This window comes from Triturus cristatus, chromosome 1_2, assembly GCF_964204655.1.
Source record: "Triturus cristatus chromosome 1_2, aTriCri1.1, whole genome shotgun sequence".
In the NCBI taxonomy this organism is placed as follows: Eukaryota; Metazoa; Chordata; class Amphibia; order Caudata; family Salamandridae; genus Triturus; species Triturus cristatus.
The window spans coordinates 650,709,055-650,728,392 of record NC_140580.1 but is presented as its reverse complement, the minus strand read 5'-3'; the positions used below and the strand labels follow the sequence as shown (position 1 = coordinate 650,728,392).

The window sequence follows — 19,338 nt, the reverse complement described above, 5'->3', positions numbered from 1 at the left end:
GGGCGGACCTAAACACCACTCCATGTATTAGACTGTATACAACAGTTCTTCGACATCAGAAAGCAAATAGCATAATGTCGGTAGGACCATATTAATCGCCATTACTTATATAGGTTTTTTGAGCTGCCCACACATGTTGCCACCTGGAATGTACTACGTTTCTGCATACACTCCAGGACAGATAAATCCATTCCGGGTCATGATTGGAAGAAAAGCAAGGGAAGAGAGGAGGCTACAGTGCAGCTATTATAATGGCTCTAAAAGCCATTCCCCACTTGTTGGTATCAGTTCTCCAGAAAGAGCACCTGACTGGACACTCAAAGAAAGGAAAGGCTTATTGACTAGTGTATTTCATGGCTTTCCCCTGTGGTTCTGAAGCAAAGTCACTGTGATCAGTCAACGCATCAAATATGAAAATACAGAAGAAAGAAAAAAAACACTTGAACAGACCCAAAGGAAAGTGAATTGTAAAAGGTATAATCTGGCTAAGGTTTGAAGAGGTGCAGCAAGACTGAGGACATACAGGAGGTGAAGCCTAGGGCAGTGCATGCATGACAACTCCAGTCTTCAATGTTTTAGCCTCGCAAAATGCTTACGAGGAGTTCTTGTATTCCTTTTCCTATAGTGAGCCAAGGAGATGTTGTTCTTTATGCATGATAGACCACAAAGTCTTAATATTATCGTCAAGCACCAGAGAGACATCACATATTCGTCGAACTGACATTTTCATTATTTGTTACAACGGTTTATCCTGTATTCAAAAGATACTGGAAAGGCTCTGTTCTTCATCATGTTGTTACAAAACATTCACACGGATCCCAGCAGTGACTTCCCAAGACCACATTTTTAAAGGGATTTTGTAAATTGTGGTCCAGCTATTTAAAACAATGTTCCTTTTAAAGCAATTCTTTGCATTTTGAAAACTAAAACATATGAACAAAAACTGACGAAAAATGCTGAAAAGCTCCAAGCCAGCTAATTTCAGATTAACTTCCTCATAATTTTAGGAAATGCAAAATTACTGGGGAAATTGAGTTTCTTTCCATTTCAAAATGACAGAATTATACACAGTGGCAACTGCAATATCAGTTGACAATATAAGCAAACTGGTATAGAGATTAAATTCCACGAAGATAGCTGGATATTTCCAAATATTCATATTCATTCATTAATTCATAACTGGGAATCAAAGTACACTGACCTGTAATAATGAGATTCCGAGGAAGACACCAGCCACAATGTAGATGTTTCTTGGCAACCAGCCCTCGAGAACAGGAATACATCCTCTCTCATAAATTGGAGTATTTCTCGCACTGCTAGTAATGCCCTTCAGAAAGAAATGAACAAATTATTTTCTTTTTTTATTGTTTTAGTTTCAATTTCCAGGAAAAAACACAACATAAGAAGCAAATATTGATACAGTCACTAATGCAAACTTTATTACATATAACTTGCGGTTATGATAGAGCGTTGAAGCACAAGTTACTACTTGTGTAACGATATATCTGTAAGAGACATTAGTTAGTGATAGATTCCTTACCTTAGAATATTCCCCAGGCGTCAGTCTGGATCCGGAAAGTTTTCTGCTTAACAGTACAACTGCGCGCCAGTAGCCGGAGCCGTGCGGCTCTGCGCCAGTCACTGGGGTCGTGCACACCGTGACGATGTCACGGAGGCCACTTAGGCGCCACCCATGCGCGCTGACGTCAGTTCTGTACACAACTTTCCACGCCGAAACACAGTCATGTGAGAAACTGACCTTTGGTGCATAAAACTAGGGCCCTAAAAGGGGATGACCTTAACCCTAGTATTCAGTTCACAGAAAGGGGAGGATGGGTGGGGCGGTAAGGAATCTATCACTAACTGTCTCTTACAGATATATTGTTACACAAGTAGTAACTTGTGCATCTGAAAGAGACACGTTAGTGACAGATTCCTTACCTTAGAATAGATACCCCAGCAATACCAACCCCGGTGATGGGTCTGCGAACAAGATTACACCAGAAAGTCACGGAGCACAGAACGGCCAAAGAAGCAGTCTCTCCGGACCGGACTGTCAAGGCAGTAGTGCTTGGTAAACGTGTGCAGCGAGGCCCACGTAGCTGCCTGACAAATATTCCTGCAAGGGGACACCGCGTCCCAAGGCAGTAGTGGCTGCAGTAGTGGCTGCAGTTGCCCTGGTCGAATGGGCACGCAGACCCACAGGAGGCTCCTTTTTGGCCAAGGAGTAACATGCTTTGATGCACAGAACTACCCACCGGGAGATGGTCCGTTTGTGCACCGCCCGAACTCTTTTGGCGCCCACGTAGCCAACAAAGAGCTGCTCATCCACCCAGAACTGCTGTGTACGCTGCAGATAGAATGCAGCAAAAACCAAAGGAAATGATGGACGGAGTGTTGAACATTGCAAGCACTCACCCCCAGTCAACTGATCTGGGTTTAATCCATCACCGTTCTTTAGCCTACTCTGCCACCCCAGTTCAGACATGGCCATATGCAAATCAGTCTGACCCTGTGCCTCATGGGAACATTCCAGCTCGAACTGCCAAGCCATGTCTTCCCTGGACCGGAAACAAGCTTCCTAGGACCGGTTTCTGGCATTTCAGCCGTCTTCAGCCAGGCTTGCTTGAATCTGGTGGCAAAGTGAGCAAGGAACTCACGTCTGAGCATACCCTGCCAACTTATGGCGAACAAAGCAAAAACCAAAGAAAATGATGGACGGAGTGTTGAACATTGCAAGCACTCACCCCCAGTCAACTGAGCTGGGTTTAATCCATCACCATGAGGCACAGGGTCAGACTGATTTGTATATGGCCATGTTTGAACTGGGGTGGCAGAGTGGGGTAAAGAACGGTGATGGATTAAACCCAGATCAGTTGACTGGGGGTGAGTGCTTGCAATGTTCAACACTCCGTCCATCATTTCCTTTGGTTTTTGCTTTGTTCGCCATAAGTTGGCAGGATATGCTCAGACGTGAGTCCCTTGCTCACTTTGCCACTGGATTCAAGCAAGCCTGGCTGAAGACGGCTGAAATGCCAGAAACCGGTCCTAGGAAGCTTGTTTCCGGTCCAGGGAAGACATGGCTTGGCAGTTCGGGCTGGACTGTTCCCATGAGGCACAGGGTCAGACTGATTTGTATATGGCCATGTCTGAACTGGGGTGGCAGAGTGGGGTAAAGAACGGTGATGGATTAAACCCAGATCAGTTGACTGGGGGTGAGTGCTTGCAATGTTCAACACTCCGTCCATCATTTCCTTTGGTTTTTGCAGATAGAATGCAAGCGCACGTTTAGGGTCCAGACGGTGGAGCAGCTCCTCTTCTCATGAAGGATGCGGAGGCGGAAAAGAGGTGGGCAAAGTGACGGACTGCCCAATGTGGAAGGGCGTGACAACCTTTGGCAAGAAAGAAGGACGTGTCCTCAGAACCACCTTATCCGGATGAACAGAAAGGAAAGGAGGTTTGGAAGAAAGAGCCTGGAGCTCACTCACTCTCCTGGCAGAGGTGATAGCTACCAGGAAACCTGTCTTGAGAGTAAGAAGACGTAAGGGACAGTTATGAAGGGGCTCAAAGGGAGCGCACATCAGAAAAGTCAAGACAAGATTCAAGTCCCACTGAGGCATTATGAAGGGCACAGATGGGAATGTATGCGTAATGCTCTTAAGAAAATGGTTAACAACCGGGGACTTAAAAAGAGAAGGCTGATCAGGAAGCCGTAGGAAGGCAGAGATAGCCGAAAGATAACCTTTAAGAGTACCCAGAGCAAAGCCCTGCTGGGCCAAAGAAAGAAGGAACAGGAGAACCTCAGAAAGAGGGGCAGAAAGGGGATCCACAGTCTTAGCTGTGCACGAGGTCACAAATCTGTTCCACCTACAGGCGTACACCGTTTTAGTGGAGGGACACCTGGCAGCCAAGATGACATCACAGACTTCGGGAGGAAGATCGAAAGGTGTCAACTTTCGCCGCTCAATCTCCAAGCATGGAGGTGGAGTCTGGACAGGTTTGGGTGGAGGACCGTCCCCTGTTGCTGCGACAGAAGATCCTCCCTAAGAGGCAGACGGATCGGGGGATCGATGCTCATACTGAGTAGCTCGGGATACCATACTCTTTGAGCCCAGTCCGGAGCCACAAGAATTACTGGGGCTCGGTCGCGCTTGATCTTCTTCAGCACCCTGTGCAGAAGTGGTATAGGCGGAAAGGCGTACAACAGACCGCAGCTCCACTCAAGACGAAAAGCATCTCCGAGCGAGTGCCGCCTTGGAAATTCCAACGCGCAGAACTGATTGCATTGCACATTTTCTTCGGTGGCGAATAGATCTAACCAAGGCTCTCCCCATCGCAGAAACAGACCTTGCGCCACGTCCAAGTTCAGACGCCACTCGCAATCCACCATGCACCGGCGGCTGAGTTTGTCCGCCCTGGCATTCAGAGAACCTGCCAGGTGTTGAACCACCAAGGTAATGCCTTGATGCCCCAGCCACGTCCAGAGGCGCAGAGCCTCCTGACCAAGGGTCCACGACCCCACCCCGCCCTGTTTGTTGCAATACCACATGGCGGTAGTGTTGTCCGTGAACACCTGCACTACACTTCCCCGGACAGAGGGAAGGAATGCCTTCAGTGCAAGCCGGAACACCCGCAGCTCCAGAAGGTTGATATGGAGCCGGGACTCCGCCGGAGACCAGAGGCCTCTGATCTCCACCTCTCCCATGTGGCCTCCCCAGCCCAGGAGGGACGCATCCGTCACTACCGTGTGCTCCGGTTGGGGAAGGGAGAGGGATCTGCCATTGACCCAATCGCGATTCGTGAGCCACCACTGCAATTGCCGTGCAGTGCCTTCCGAGATCTGGACATGATCGGACAGGTTGCCCTGATGCTGCGCCCACTGGAACTTCAGGTCCCAGTGCAGAGCCCGCATATGCCATCTGGCATGCAGCACCAGCAGGATGCAGGAGGCCATCAGGCCCAGAAGCCGGAGGGACATCCTGACTGAAACCCGGGATAGAGGCTGAAAGAGCGGAACCATAGCCTGAATATCCCGGACTCGCTGTTCGGGAGGATAAACCCGAAACAGCGTCGAATCCAGAACTGCTCCGATGAAAGGGAGCTTCTGAGAGGGACTCAGGAGCGACTTCGGCACATTGATGGAGAACCCCAGCAGATGCAGGCGGTTGGCTGTAGTCTGGAGGTGGGAGACAACTGCCTGGGGCGAACCCGCCTTCAACAGCCAGTCGTCAAGGTAGGGGAAGACTGACACCCCTAACCTGCGCAAATGAGCTGCGACCACCGCCATCACCTTCGTGAACACCCGAGGGGTGCTGGTAAGGCCGAAGGGGAGCACACGAAACTGAAAATGCTCCTGGCCTACCGTGAACCGCAGGTAACGCTGGTGGGCCGGCAGGACAGGAATGTGAAAATAAGCGTCCTGCAAGTCCAACGCTACCATCCAGTCTCCAGGGTAGACAGGACCTGAGCTAGAGTCAGCATCTTGAACTTCTCCTTCCAGAGGAAGCGATTGACGTCCCGGAGGTCCAAGATGGGGCGCAGGCCCCCCCTTGTCCTTCTTGGGGAACAGGAAGTAGTGGGAATAGCAACCCCCCCACTTCCATATCGGGAACGTACTCAATGGCCCCCTTGGCCAGGAGGGCCGTGACTTCCTGACAGAGAAGAGCCAAATGATCCCCCGACATGCGGTGGTACCGAGGTGACATGGCTGGAGGGGAGGAGAGAAAGGGGAGCGAGTAACCTTGGCAGATTATCTGCAGCACCCACTTGTTCGACGTAATCTCACGCCAGTGGTGGGGGTGAACCCTGCCACCCACTGGCGTCTGGTGTCCCCTGAAGCTCGGATTAGGAAGGTTTCGAGGCGGAAGCAGCAGGGTGGAAGTGGACTGCCCCGCTCGCGGGTTACCAGACCCGCCCCTGTGAAACCCACATCCGCGGCCTCGCTGAGGCTGGTTCTGCACAGGCTTGCTTGAAGAGCGCGCCAGGGTACCCCTACCCTGGCCACAAAAGGAACAAAACCCCATCGTGGCAGGAGTTTGAGGAAAGACCCAAAGACTTGGCCGTGGCACGAGTCTTTAAAGCGCTCCAGGGCATTGTCAGCCTCATCACCAAAGAGGCGGGAGCCATCAAGGGCATGTCTATGAGTGAGCTCTGGACATCGGGTGAGAAGCCATTGGAACGCAACCAGGCGTGGCGTGCAGCGCCACTGTCGTGGAAATCGCACTGCCCAACGAATCAGCGGTGTCCAAACCACACCTGATGGCAAACTTCGCCGCATCCTTGCCCTCCGCAATTGCCTGGGAAAGGACAGCCTGGACCTCCTCAGAGCACTGAGGCAGAGAACCTCTGCCACTGAATCCCACACTGCGTGGGAGTAACGGCCCAATAAGCAGACGGTATTAACCGATCTCAACCCCAAACTGGCTGAGAACAACCTCTTGCCATATTGGTCCAGCCTCTTAAGAGTCCTTGTCCGGCGGAGCCGAGGGAAAGGCACTCTGCGATGTCGAGGCCTGAATGACCATGCTCTCGGTCGTGGGGTGAGTGGTCAAGAAGGCGGGATCACCAGGCGCCGGGCGAGGACGCCTAGCGACGTTCTTATCAACCGGCGCCCGCGAGGCCGGCCACAACCAAGTACCTAAGAGGACTTCGGTAAGGGCCTCATTGAAAGGGAGCAGCGGCTCCGACGACGTAGACGCCGTCTGGAGCACCTCCGTAAGGAGGTTGGTCTTAAGGGCCACCGTAGGGCGGTCGAGGTGGAGAGTCTCCGCGGCTCGACGCAGCACCATAGTGAAGGAGGCGCCCTCCTCCATAGTAGTCAGAGGCGAAGCAAACCCCAGGTCAGAAGACACATCAAGTTCACCCGCGTCTTGAAGGTCATCCACCCAATCCTGCTCGGAGTCACACTGCCGCGCAAGGGGGCCTCGGATCCGTCCCAGTCCTCATCCGAGGAGAAGTGTGGCTCACTGGTTAGAGAAGGCATACCCTGAAGCAGAGGTCCGACCCGGGACCAGGGTTCAATTCCCGACGCGGCAGGGTCTGAGCCCAAGTGTCCACGGACTCGATAATTCTCACTTCGGTGCCTACTCAAATCATGGGTTCACACTCTGCAACTCTGGGCAATAGCTTGCTTAATCTCCACAACGGCCCCCCCGCGGCGGGATGCCTGGCTTTCACCTTGGGGATGCCCAGTACGGGTTATCTCACAGGGAAAAACCAGGACGGGTTCCCAATGCAAGTGCCAAGATGCCCAAGGGTAAGTTGAGCGCTATATAAGCACACATAATAATAATAATAATCCGGCTCTGGGGTAGAAGGAGCCGGTTGCGGCGGCTGGACCGGAGCCGGAGAGAGGGCCAGCGGCGCCGGCCGGGGTCGAACCAAAGCCCCATCCCCAGGTCGGTACGAAATGGTCCGAGAACCGAGACAGGGTGGGATATACGGCACCCAGTGCGGCGCCTGTGGCAGAGCCAGGGGCGGCGCTGGGGCCGGAGCCAAGAGCAGCGCCGGGGCCGGAGCCAGCGGTGTTGCACCTTGTGGCTCAGGAGTCGCGGGCGCTGGATCCAGTGGCTCCGGGGCTGGTGCCGGAGGCGGTGCCGCCGGGTCAACAGGATCTGGACCTGGGGCCGCGGGGCCCACAGGCGCACCGGCGGGAGCCCAAGGCCTAAACAGGCGGTCCAAAGCAGCAAGAAACACTTGCCGCTGTTCGGGAGTCGCCGATGGACCCGGGTAGAGCGGGTAGGCCGCGGGACTCCCAGGCTCCAGAAGAGCCGCAGGTGCGGAGCCCCTGTCCCCCACGTCCGCCTCCGGGGAGCGTTGGGGGGACGTCGGAGAGCGAACACGCTTCTTCGACTTCTTCTTATGGCGTCGCTTACCGGAATCTGAAGGTGAAGACTTAAGAGTTCGAGGAGCGATGGCTGCCTTCCCGCGAGCGGCCCCTAGACCCACAGCGGCGGCGAGAGGACCTCCAGCAACTTCCGGCGCCTCTCCCGCAATGCCTTCGGGCCATGGCACGGCAGTCCAGACAATCCCGGGAGTCGTGGTCGGTCTCCAGGCAGTAGAGGAAGACATCATGGGGGTCCGCCACCAACATATTATGGTGGCACGACCCGCAAGACTTAAAGCCGGGCATCCCCACGTGCACCAGGAGACAAGAGAAGAAGACAAAAAGTGGTAAAAAATTGACAGAGGTACGTGCTCAATTCGGAACTGCGCTTTCGGCGTGGAAAAAGAAAGAACTGACGTCAGCGCACATGGGTGGCGCCTGGGTAGCCTCTGTGACGTCGTCCCGGCTTGCACGATGCCAGTGACGGGCGCGGAGCCACACGGCACCGCCTACTGGCGCACAGGGGTACTGCTAAGTAGAAAACTTTCCGGATCCAGACTGACACCTGGGGAATATTCTAAGGTAAGGAATCTATCACTAACGTGTCTCTTTCAGATCATACATGCATGGTATCATTGACTGCAATCATAGTCTTCCAGTTGAACAAATGCATTTTCAGTACTTTATTGATGAAGACAACCTGACTTTCGGGGTACATTTTGTTTAGGTGTCTTTGAAATAAAAACAGGTTGTTTTATTTGTAGAAATCTGTGTGCCTTCTCCAGTTCCTCTGTAAAGCCTGCAAATATCAATGAAAGCCCCTGTATCGCAACAGTTAAGGCTGTTCCTGAATCTTCAGAGCTACACTGGCAGCTGCTCTCAGACTTCTTTTAAAGTCTTAACAAAGAGAATGGAAAATGACATGCATTGGCCAATAACAGAGACCCAAGTTGAGATACACAGAAGTAGAACTTCACTATACTAATTCACCACTAATTCTTTATGGGTTCTGGAGTACTACATGCCAAAAAAGTGCTTCGACACCTCATCAGGGGTAGTAAGCGCTATATAAGCGCTATATAAATGCAATTACAATGCAATACAATGCATAGAAAAAGATGCACTGGTATTTCAGTGCCTCTGTAAGTCAGGCCGGCCACATGCAACTCGCAAGGCCTATCAGAGGATTGGACAAACACCCAGCATATTTTCACAAAGGCTTGGTGGTTTCTGGTGTCAGAGTATCAAGATCTACAACGTCATTAAAGGCAGTGCAATTAGTATTGAGATGTCCTGTACAGCGTGGCATGCTACCATTTAGAATGCTCATCTCTCCACCGGGTGAGGCAGGCTGAAACTACTAAAATCCTGCAGATGCCTCCCCTAGAGACACTACAAGCAGGCCAATGGGAATTCCAGCCCCAGTCGGTTAGCTATAATGTGCCAAGCACAGACTATCCAAACCTTGAATCTGCACCTGTGGAGCTCATTAAGTGGGGATCCCTTTCCCAATAAGAACACGATAGAACACCCCCTATAAAGTAGCAATTAAATGATGCACTTTCTCCAGTCCTATCTCTCGGCTTGCAGCACAAGGCCAGGACCAGTACTTAATCACAAACATACAGGATATACTCACAGGCAATCTAGCGTCATATCCACACTGCGTGTTCAGAACGTTTTGCTGGAAAAAAAATGTATAATAAATCACACGAGGTTATATTTTCACAGTGCTCAATTCTCAAACAACTGAAAGGACTTTCAAAGATTAATCAAACAAACTCTATACTGGGAGTAATTCTAAAGACTTTGTTATTTTAAAAGAAACTCAACAAGCAGCATAGCAGGAATTCAATGTTAACCACAATGTAAAGGACACACTTTAAGAGTGCATGTGAAACATGCAATCAAAACCAAATGCATGGGAGGGAAGGTGAGACAGAGATAGGCCGACAACTTTGTTTTAAAATAATTGGATTGTATGGGTGCAACGAGTCTTATATGAGATTGATGTTTTCAAATTCTGAATCAAAAAACACAATTAAAACCTTTTATTAAAGCCACTGTGTGAACGATACAGACATAACATTAAATTAACTGAATAATGAGGAAAAGGGAATTTAGGTCTTATGCTGTAAAAATCAGTTATTTGGTGCCAAATATTGGAATCCAAATCAGTGGCGGCTCCTCCGCTAAGGCAGAGGAGTGTCGCCCCACTGTTTTTTTACCAGTTAAATGAAAGAAAAATAAAATGACAATAACTGGATATTATCATTTTATTTGTTCCCGCTGCAGCATCTTTGCAGAGCGGGGCTGCTCGGACGATAGGAGCACACTTTAAGTGTGCATAAATGTTTGGTCGGCCGTCTCGGGCCGGCCAAACTTTCATGCACACTTTGCATGTTCTCCACCTAGGCTGTATTGCAGCCTGGTGGAGAACATGCCCAGACCCCCACTGCGTGTCTGAGCACCGAACCACGGCGCTCAGACCAATCACAATGCTACATTGCAGCATTGTGATTGCATATGGGGAGCCTGGGTGGGCTTCCTGTTCCAGGCCGGAACGAGGGACTACGGATGAGAGACGCGGCGAGAAGGTACACACTTCCTTTTTTTTTTTTTTTTATACTCACCCCCCTCTCCCCCCCCCCCCACCCCCACCCCCCCTGTCTTCTCACCCTCACCACCCCCGAAACGTGCCGGCCGCCACTGGTCCAAATGAAACCAGTTTTCAGTGCTATACAATTCAATGTCCTTCGACTGGCAAGAGTTTTAAAACACAGTGGCGTTAAGAGAGTTTATTTCAAGCATTACAAGATTTGTGTCTGGGTCAGGGTGAGGGGTTATTTCAAATCTGTTTTACTGACAGAGCCAAGCCTTGCCATCAGAGTACTAGTATAAATAATATTGATTCATACTTATCACATATTGCTAAATCGAAACCTTGCTTGGCATTACTGTAGGCATCTAAAAATGTAGGCACCCACTAAATATGTAATGCTGTGAATTTAATACATTTGAGACAACAACAATTCTGAGGAGCTAAAACAACCATGCAATGCTGTTGCTTTAGTTCACTAGACAACCATTTACATAGCAATATTCTGCCTACTGCTATCGCATCAGCACTGTTGACAGCCTACAGCTTGCTATCATCTCTATGGCAGTGCCCACAAGTGGCTTCTGGCTACGTAAACTTAACAGCATAAAACAGACTGCAGCAAATGTGAAATTTATGAATGAGTTAGGCACTCTAGGAGCTGCAGAAAATGTTGGATTGCTGTGTAAAAGTAACAATGGTGTGATCTGGCAATACTGGTGTTTTGAAGAGGCAATGATTTAGATAAGGAATACAAATACAACTACAGTCCTATTAGAATGTTAACATGATAGCCCACTTTCAGTTCTAAGCTGATCCACACACCTTTCTGAATAGAAGATAAAGGTACCAATGGGCCACCATCCATATACTGTGGCACACTGTACAAGGCCACATTCCTGTAAATCTTCGAATGCTGAGTACCATTGTTGAAAGTACTGATGATTTTTCGCCAAGTCACTGTTAGGAGACTTTAACTGGTGGCCTTTGTTTTCAGAGACAGAATATATATTTTACGGATTTATTTTGGTTACATCAGACTGCAAAATAACTACATTGAACAATTAACATATTTAGATTACACAAAATATGCTTTCAGCATCTATGCATTGTGGAAGTGATAATGCTGCTGCCTTGTTGCCTACAGGGGATAACAGATTCATTAGCAGAGGTCTAGATTTTATAGGGGTAGATGGATAAACCCGAAACCGCGTTGTGTCCAGAACCGCTCTGATGAAGAGCAGCTTCTGGAGAGGGAATCAGGTGCGACTTCGGCACATTGATGAAGAACCAACCTCTCTGGGGTAGGGTGTTGGGAGAGGAAAGTGGGGTCCCTCGGAGCCAGGCAGTGGTGTCGGGCAATCATCCTATCCACGGGCGCCCGTGTTGGGCCTGGACCACGTGCCCAAAAGGACGTCGGTAAGGTCCTCATTAAATGGCAGCAGGGGCTCCAAAGAGCTCGCAGCCGGCTGCAGCACCTCTGTCAGGAGGTTAGTCCTGAACTCCACCGTAGGAAGCTCGAGGTTGAGGGCCTCGGCCGCCCTACGCAACACCACTGCGTAGGACGCTTCCTCCTCCGTAGCGACGGTAGGAGGAGACAACATACCAAGGTCAGGGGATGTGTCAAGACCACTGGTTCCTCTCTCCAGTCCTACTCAGATTCCATCTGATCAGTTAAAGGGTCACCTGACCCCATCCCAGTCCTCCTCCTCATCATCAAGTTGCCAATCTGGCCGAAAAGGGACCCCAGGAGTGAACAGGGGCACAATAACCCCATTCGGCACCGGATCCAGCGTTGGGCGACTCCGGTCCAGCTCCGGGTCCACATCGGGATGGAGGCCGGGGTCAACTCTGGCCAAGGACAACCGGCGCCGTTACGGATCCAGGCCTGGATCCAAGGGGGACCTGTGGGACCGTGGCCGGAGCCGACGGCGGAGAAGGCGTAGACCCCCCAACCGTGTCCACGGGGCCCGAAGGCGCCCTGGCAGGTTTGGGCCACCCAAAGATGACATACATCGCCTCGTAAAACTTACGAAGTTGGGCGGGAGTCGCCCTGGATCCCGGGAAGGGAGGAAAGCCCGGAGTGGACTCTTCGGGCTTTGCGCGCGGAGCCATGGGAGGAGGCACCGCCCGCATCTCTCGTCGCGTCAGCCGACCGATGGGGAGAAGTCGAAGAGTGACGATGCTTCTTAGACTTCTTTTTGTGCTTAGACTTACCCAACCCCAAGTGCAAAGACTTCGATGACTTGGACGAGTGGTGATGGCTCCAAGACCGGTCCCTCGACCTCCCTCACGACCGGGACCTCGAACGGCGCGGAGCAGACTGCCTCCACTCAAGCAGCTTTCGGAACCGCTCCCACAAAGACTTCGGAGCCATCGACCGGCAGTCGGAGCACGACTTGGAGTCGTGTTGCGCTTCAGGCAAAAGAGGCACACGCGGTGTGGATCCGTAACCGACATCAGTCGGGTACAGGAACCGCATGCCTTGCAACCGGGCTTCCCTTGTGCACCAGGAGTCGTAGACTCAAAAGGACATCGAAAAAAGTCGCTCAAAAAAGTCAGTCAAGAATTGGCTAGAGGTACCGCTCTCTCTGGATCTGAGCTGCCTGGCGCAGAAAAAGAAAGAACAGACGTCAACGCGCGAGGGAGGCTTCTAAGTAGCTACCGTAACGTCATCCCGGCAACCACGACGCCAACGACGGACGCGGAGCCGACCGACACCACCTTCCGACGCGCAGAGGTACTAATGAATTCTAAGGTAAGGAATCTCTAACGTGTTTCTTTTAGATGGACAGTTTTAGCAGTGCGAAAGTAAAAGCACTATCCTCCACACACCATAGCGGATTAGAAACCCAAAGATATCAGCCTTTTTAGATGCGTGGTTTATCATGCTATATGTCAACAGAACAGAAAATTTAAAGTGTCCTTTTAAAAAACTAAATTCACCCTGAGTTTCACATTAAGGAGAAAAGGATGATGAGATCTTTACCGGTCATGCAACTCCGGTAGGTGTAAGCATGGACTGCACAGCAGAGACTAAACAATTCTCTCTCCCAGAGAGAAAGGGAGAATATTATATATATATATATATTCACTGAATAAACCATAGGTTTCAGGGGCGTTATAGTTAGCTGGACTTTTCACTCTTACAAAACCATTGAAATTCCCCCGTTATAGTTAGTTCAGCTAACTATAACTCGCGCGCCCGCAATGCACTGCTGATGACGTCACATATTACATCACTCATGACATGGTCTGTGACATCACTCATGACATCACTGATGACATCTCAAATGACATCACTGATTACATCAATGATGACATCATCCAGTGAATGTGTGTTTTTCTGAAAATTACATATGTTTTATATATGTATATCTCAAGGTCGATGGAAGAATAAATGGGTATATAAGTGTCTAAAAGGATTTTTTTTTGAAAAATTGATTGTATAACTGACTGATTAAGTGTATCTTAGTGAATACAAGAGGAGATCCTAAAAAGAAATACTCTTAGTATTTTCACTATGATCAGGCACGTTAAAGGAGTACATCCTGTGGCTTATGCTCGAGCTGCTAGAGACAACCCTCCAGCAGCTCAGCCGAGAGCATCCGCAGCAGCTCAGCCGAGCACATCATCGTCAGCTCAGCCGAGCACTTCATCTGCGGCGGCAGCTTCACCTGCTTCTGCTCCTCTGGATATGCATCCTCTGTTGAAGAGGGTGCATATACGGTGCAATGCGTGCAATGCTCTTCTCTCTTATGGTGACACCAGCATTCCCCTAATAGAGAGCAATATACAGCAGCACACATGCGGCACCCCATAATTTTTTTCAGTTTTTTGTTCCTCTGTTCCTCAATTAACACAACGGCTCTTTTTAGAGCCACCTAACATCTAAACACTTAAATTTGATTTTTAATTCAATTTTTTTAATGATTTTTTTCCGCCGTGCGCGCACCTCTCGACGGTGCGCGCACCTCGCGATTTCTTGAAAAAAAATAAAATGTTTTTTTCACCCTTCGGGGTCCTTCAGGGACCCCCTGACAAAAGCTAGGGGGTCAGGAACTCTGTACCCTGCCCCCTTTTCACGTTCTCCACCTTTCTTTTTCACTGTCACACACAAAATGGCGGACGACACTTCCTGATTTCGACCGATTCGAATGTTGACTGACATGTAACCACCAATCATAATTCCGCTCGCGCACGTTAGGGTGCGCGCACGGTGCGCGCTTATAGATATTTAGGTACTTTTAACTGCAATTTTCTCAGGAACCACTGAACAGATTGACACCATATATGCAAAAGGCACATCCCTGACCTGAGGACTACCTCTTTGCCAAATTTCAAGTAATTCTGTTCAGCCGTTCGGGCTGTACCTTCGACTAAAGGTCCTATGGGAAAACGCGTTTTGAGACCCCCCTTTTTTCTCAGCCCCCGCTTGACGAATCACCCCGAGACTTTCAGGGTAGGAGCTGAGCAGAGCGCCCCATTAGTTTTGAAAATTTCGCGAGGATTCGACAACCGGCGCCAAAGTTACTCAAAATAGAATTTTCAGATTTCCCATGGGAACTCAGTCCTAACTATAAACTGGCGACCACCAGTAGATTATATATATATATATATATATATATATATATATATATATATATATTCACTGAAAAAAACATAGGTTTCACACACGTTATAGTTAAGAATTAGCATTTAAAAAACCTTGCCAATTCACTTAAAAAACCATAGGTTTCACACATGTTATAGTTAGGTGGATATTTCACTCGTAAAAAACCAATGAAATTCCCCCGTTCTAGTTAGTTCAGATAACTATAACTCGCGCGCCCGCAATCCTCTGCTCATGACGTCACATATTACATCACTCATGACATAGTCAGTGGCATCACTCTTGACATCACTGATGACATCATCCTTGTGATAGAGTGGCGGTCGCGCGAGTTATAGTTATCTGAACTAACTATAACGGGGGAATTGCATTGGTTTTTTACGAGTGAAATTCCTATGGAAACACGGTCCTAACTATAACTATCTACAGTAGAATATATGAATATATTAATATATGAATATATATATATTCACTGAAAAAACCATAGGTTTCAGGGGCGTTATAGTTAGCTGGACTTTTCACTCGTACAAAACCATATTTGAGATGTCATCAGTGATGTCATGAGTGATGTCACTGACCATGTCATGAGTGATGTAATATGTGACGTCATCAGCAGTGTATTGCGGGCGCGCGAGTTATAGTTAGCTGAACTAACTATAACGGGGGAATTTCTATGGTTTTGTACGAGTGAAAAGTCCAGCTAACTATAACGCCCCTGAAACCTATGTTTTTTTCAGTGAATTTCAAAGGTTTTTTAAATGCTAATTTCTAGCTATGCCTACAGAGATAGGACATGTGAAGAAAGAAGGAAAAACGCACAGAAAGAAAAAAAAGAAATGCAGAAAGAAGCAACAGAAATCCTCAAAGACGAAGAAAAGTGCAGGAAGAAGTATAACGTGCAGAAAGAACAAACAGAAGAGCAGAATCAAGCCTTGTTGCAAAATCATCCTGTACCCTCAACTTTTTCAGACGGATACTGGTGGTAACTGAGTCAGACTAACCAGTCCTAGAGCCAGTGCTATGTTAAAAGACACTCAGAATACAGTGAAAACACCTACATACACTAGGGCACACTATGTGTTGGGGTCCCCCTGTGATTAGCATGTCCTCCTCTGTAAGCCCCTAGTATATAATAGGGCAGGGGATTAAAACTACCTCTTAAAACGCACCACAGGGCGTGTTTGAACACGTCACCTCATGCCCCGTCCCCTCCCTTCCCCACTGTGTAAACACACCCTGTAGCCGTTTTAAGTTGGGAGATTAAGTCCCCTTGAATCCTGAGGGTCCCTAGGGTCCAACTAGACCACTAGGTACCTCCAGTAAGCGCCACAGAGCTGCGTTGCAGAGAGGTGTAAAAAGTGGCACGGCCTGCACCACCTCTCTGCAACGCAGAGCAGTGGTGCTTACTGGAAGCACCTGGTGGGCTAGTTGGAACCAAGGCTCCCTCAGGATTGAAAGGAAATCATTTCCCCAACTTAAAAACGCGCCACAGGGCCTGTGGGCGTTCTGAGTTGAGAGATTAAGTCCCCTTGAATCCTAAGGGTCCCTAGTGTCAAACTAGCCCACTAGGTACCTCCAGTAAGCGCCACAGAGCTGCGTTGCATGGAGGTGTAAAAGGGGCGTGGCCTCAGAACACCTGTCTGCAACGCAGCTCCCTGGCGCATACTGGAGATACCTGTTGGGCTAGTTGGCCCTTAGGGACCCTCAGTATTGAGGGGGAATTAATTCCTCAACTTACAACTGGCCAGAGTGCTGCAAGGAGGGAGCGTGGCCTCCGGCGCGATGCCGGTTTTTTATTTATTTATTTTTAAGGAGGGCTGTGTGGCCCCCTTTCTTTTTCTAATTTAATAGCCCTGGGGACCCCATCCCCCAGGGCCAGCACCTTAATTTTTTTTGTTGAAAAAAACTTAATTTGACCCTCCCAAGGCCTTAATCGGCCCCGGGGACCCCAACCCCCAGGTCATGGCCTTTTTTTTATTCTTTAGGAGGGGGGCTGTGTTGCCCCCCTCCTCGGGCCACTTATGGCCCCGGGGACCCCATCCCCCGGGGCCGGCCTTTGTTTTTTTTTTTTTTAAATATATTTATAGAAACACCTAGGACATGCTGGACAAATCGTATGTACCTATCACCATGACGATTTGCGTGATATTCATTTAAAGGCAACTATGCATACAATGAATCCACGTAGAATGTATTCACACCGCTAGTGAAGCTCTGACAGGTCTGACACCCTACCGTGCCTAATCCCGGCGCCCCCGCTGGTGGGTACTCTCCAAGTAGACACCCTTGTCGTTTATTTATACAAACATGGGTAGCTATTGACGGGCACATTTAATACACATGCACACCAAGCCATTCAAAGGGGATTCGACAAAAATTCGACCAAACTATGCAAGAAACCCCTTCACGGTTAATAAAACACACATCCACCGCCGGATGTGTAATACTTTTTATTTTACTCTCTGGAAAGGAGACAAACCTCACTTGAGAGTCACATCGTGCTCCTGGCTGAGTCCAATGCTGTGTTACACCCACCAGTGCCCGCCGAGTGCCACACACCTCTGTGTTGTATTCCACCAGCTAGTGCGTATGCTATGACACTCTAGCCCATGTGCACTGTAACACCACCCCGTGAATATGTCATGCCACACTTGATTTCGCACGGGTTATATTGCCCCATCTAACGTGCCTTCCTCGATGCCTATCTTATAAAGGACAGCGCTATGCCATACATATTACAATCTGGGATCCATATCTTTGTCACAGTGCATATGCAATGTTACACTACCCAGCACATATTTTATATTACAACTTTAGAGACTACTTAGGTTACACAACACTGCCCTGTGCATTTAACACTCCAAGGCGCATATCACATAGCAAGCGCTAGTGCCTGTGCTATCTCACGCTCTCCAATGAATCTGTCATTGCGCACAATGTATTGCATATTATATTTCACGCCCCGGTTCATCTTATATCACACTTTTTGGTGCATAGTTTATACCATATACTATATCTAGTTTTCATTTTCAATCGTGCTCTCAGGACTATGTTCTATATAACACTGCGTCCACCTACCCTTTTCACGGGCATTACATTTTGGGATGGGGGTGGAGGGTCAGGGGATGTTTCTGCCAAGTGAGCCCGGAGTCACAGTCCCAAACGTCCTCTTCTTCCTGAATAAAAGTGAGATTATGCTGCATACTTGTTCATATTTTAAGTAGTTCGCACAGACACACATTTTAAAAACAATAAAGTTCCTAATACCAACCTTCTATGAACAGTTAGCTTGCTGCCCCATCCACCTCCTCCCTATCCTCTGTTGTCTGAATCCATGGACTAGCCTCCTCCCTCCTGCCATGCATGTTCTGCCACTGCCCTGCATTTAACATGATGTACCAGTCCACTCATCCTGCCCTCCATTGCCCAATTCTATGGCCCATCATTGACCTCCTGCTTAGCCTCTGTGCTTTGCTTGCTGCCCCTATTCTCCTTCCCCCTGCCCTCTGATGTCTTTGTGCATGCCCCTGCTCCATCCTTTTTGACCACCATGTTCCATGGACCTGCCACTCCTATCTACTCTGAGTGTTCTGTTGAGCTGCCACTCCCCTCCCACCTGCCTAGCATTGTCAGATGACTGTAACCTGTCCCTGCCACCTCCACCCTGCCTGTCCACATGCCATGCCCCTATCCCCTTCCTCCTGTCCTCCATGGTCCATTTTACTGCCACACCCTTCTGCCCTCCCTGGTCTGTTGTGCTGCAACTGCTCCTCCTGCCTGCCCCGCGCGGTCTGTTGTGAGGCCCCTTCCCCTGAACTCTCTTGTCTGTGCCCAGGTCCTGACCCTCCCTTCTATCCTCCATGGTCCTTTGTGCATGCCCCTGCACCCTCCTTCTTGCCCATCATCGCCATTGTGCTGCCACTAACCCTCACGCTTGCCATGCATGGTCTTCTGTGCTGCCATGGCCCCTCCCACCTTCCCTGTGTGGTCAGCTAGCTGCTCCTGACCCCCTCCCACCTTCCCTCCATGGTCTGTGTGTATGCCATCATAGTCTCACTGTTGCTCTCCATGGTGTGGCTTGTTTCTAGTGCCCATCCTGCCTGACCTCCATGGTCATCTTGCTGCTCCTGCCCTGCCCCCTTGCCCCCAGCCCTCTGTTTCCATGTGCAGACCCCTATTCCCTCCCTCCTGGCTTGTCGGTTCCATTGTAATGCCCCTGATCCGTCCCTCCTGCCCTTTATGGTCTGTTATGCTGCAGCTTTCTCTCCTGTCTGTCCATTATGGTCAGCTAGCTACCATTGC

At 49.5% G+C, this 19,338-nt stretch overlaps 1 protein-coding gene across 1 annotated transcript in view; it reads right to left on the bottom strand.

The window, feature by feature from the left end:
- The window catches only part of TSPAN14 (tetraspanin 14), a 306,394-nt gene that overhangs the window by 21,791 nt on the left and 265,265 nt on the right, over nucleotides 1-19,338 (bottom strand). Inside the window, exons 7-8 of the mRNA XM_085608121.1 lie at nucleotides 9,465-9,509; nucleotides 1,202-1,327 (exon numbers count right to left, since the gene is read on the bottom strand). Coding sequence (XP_085464247.1) covers nucleotides 1,202-1,327; nucleotides 9,465-9,509 — 171 coding nt within the window. The remainder of the gene's footprint in view (nucleotides 1-1,201; nucleotides 1,328-9,464; nucleotides 9,510-19,338) is intronic.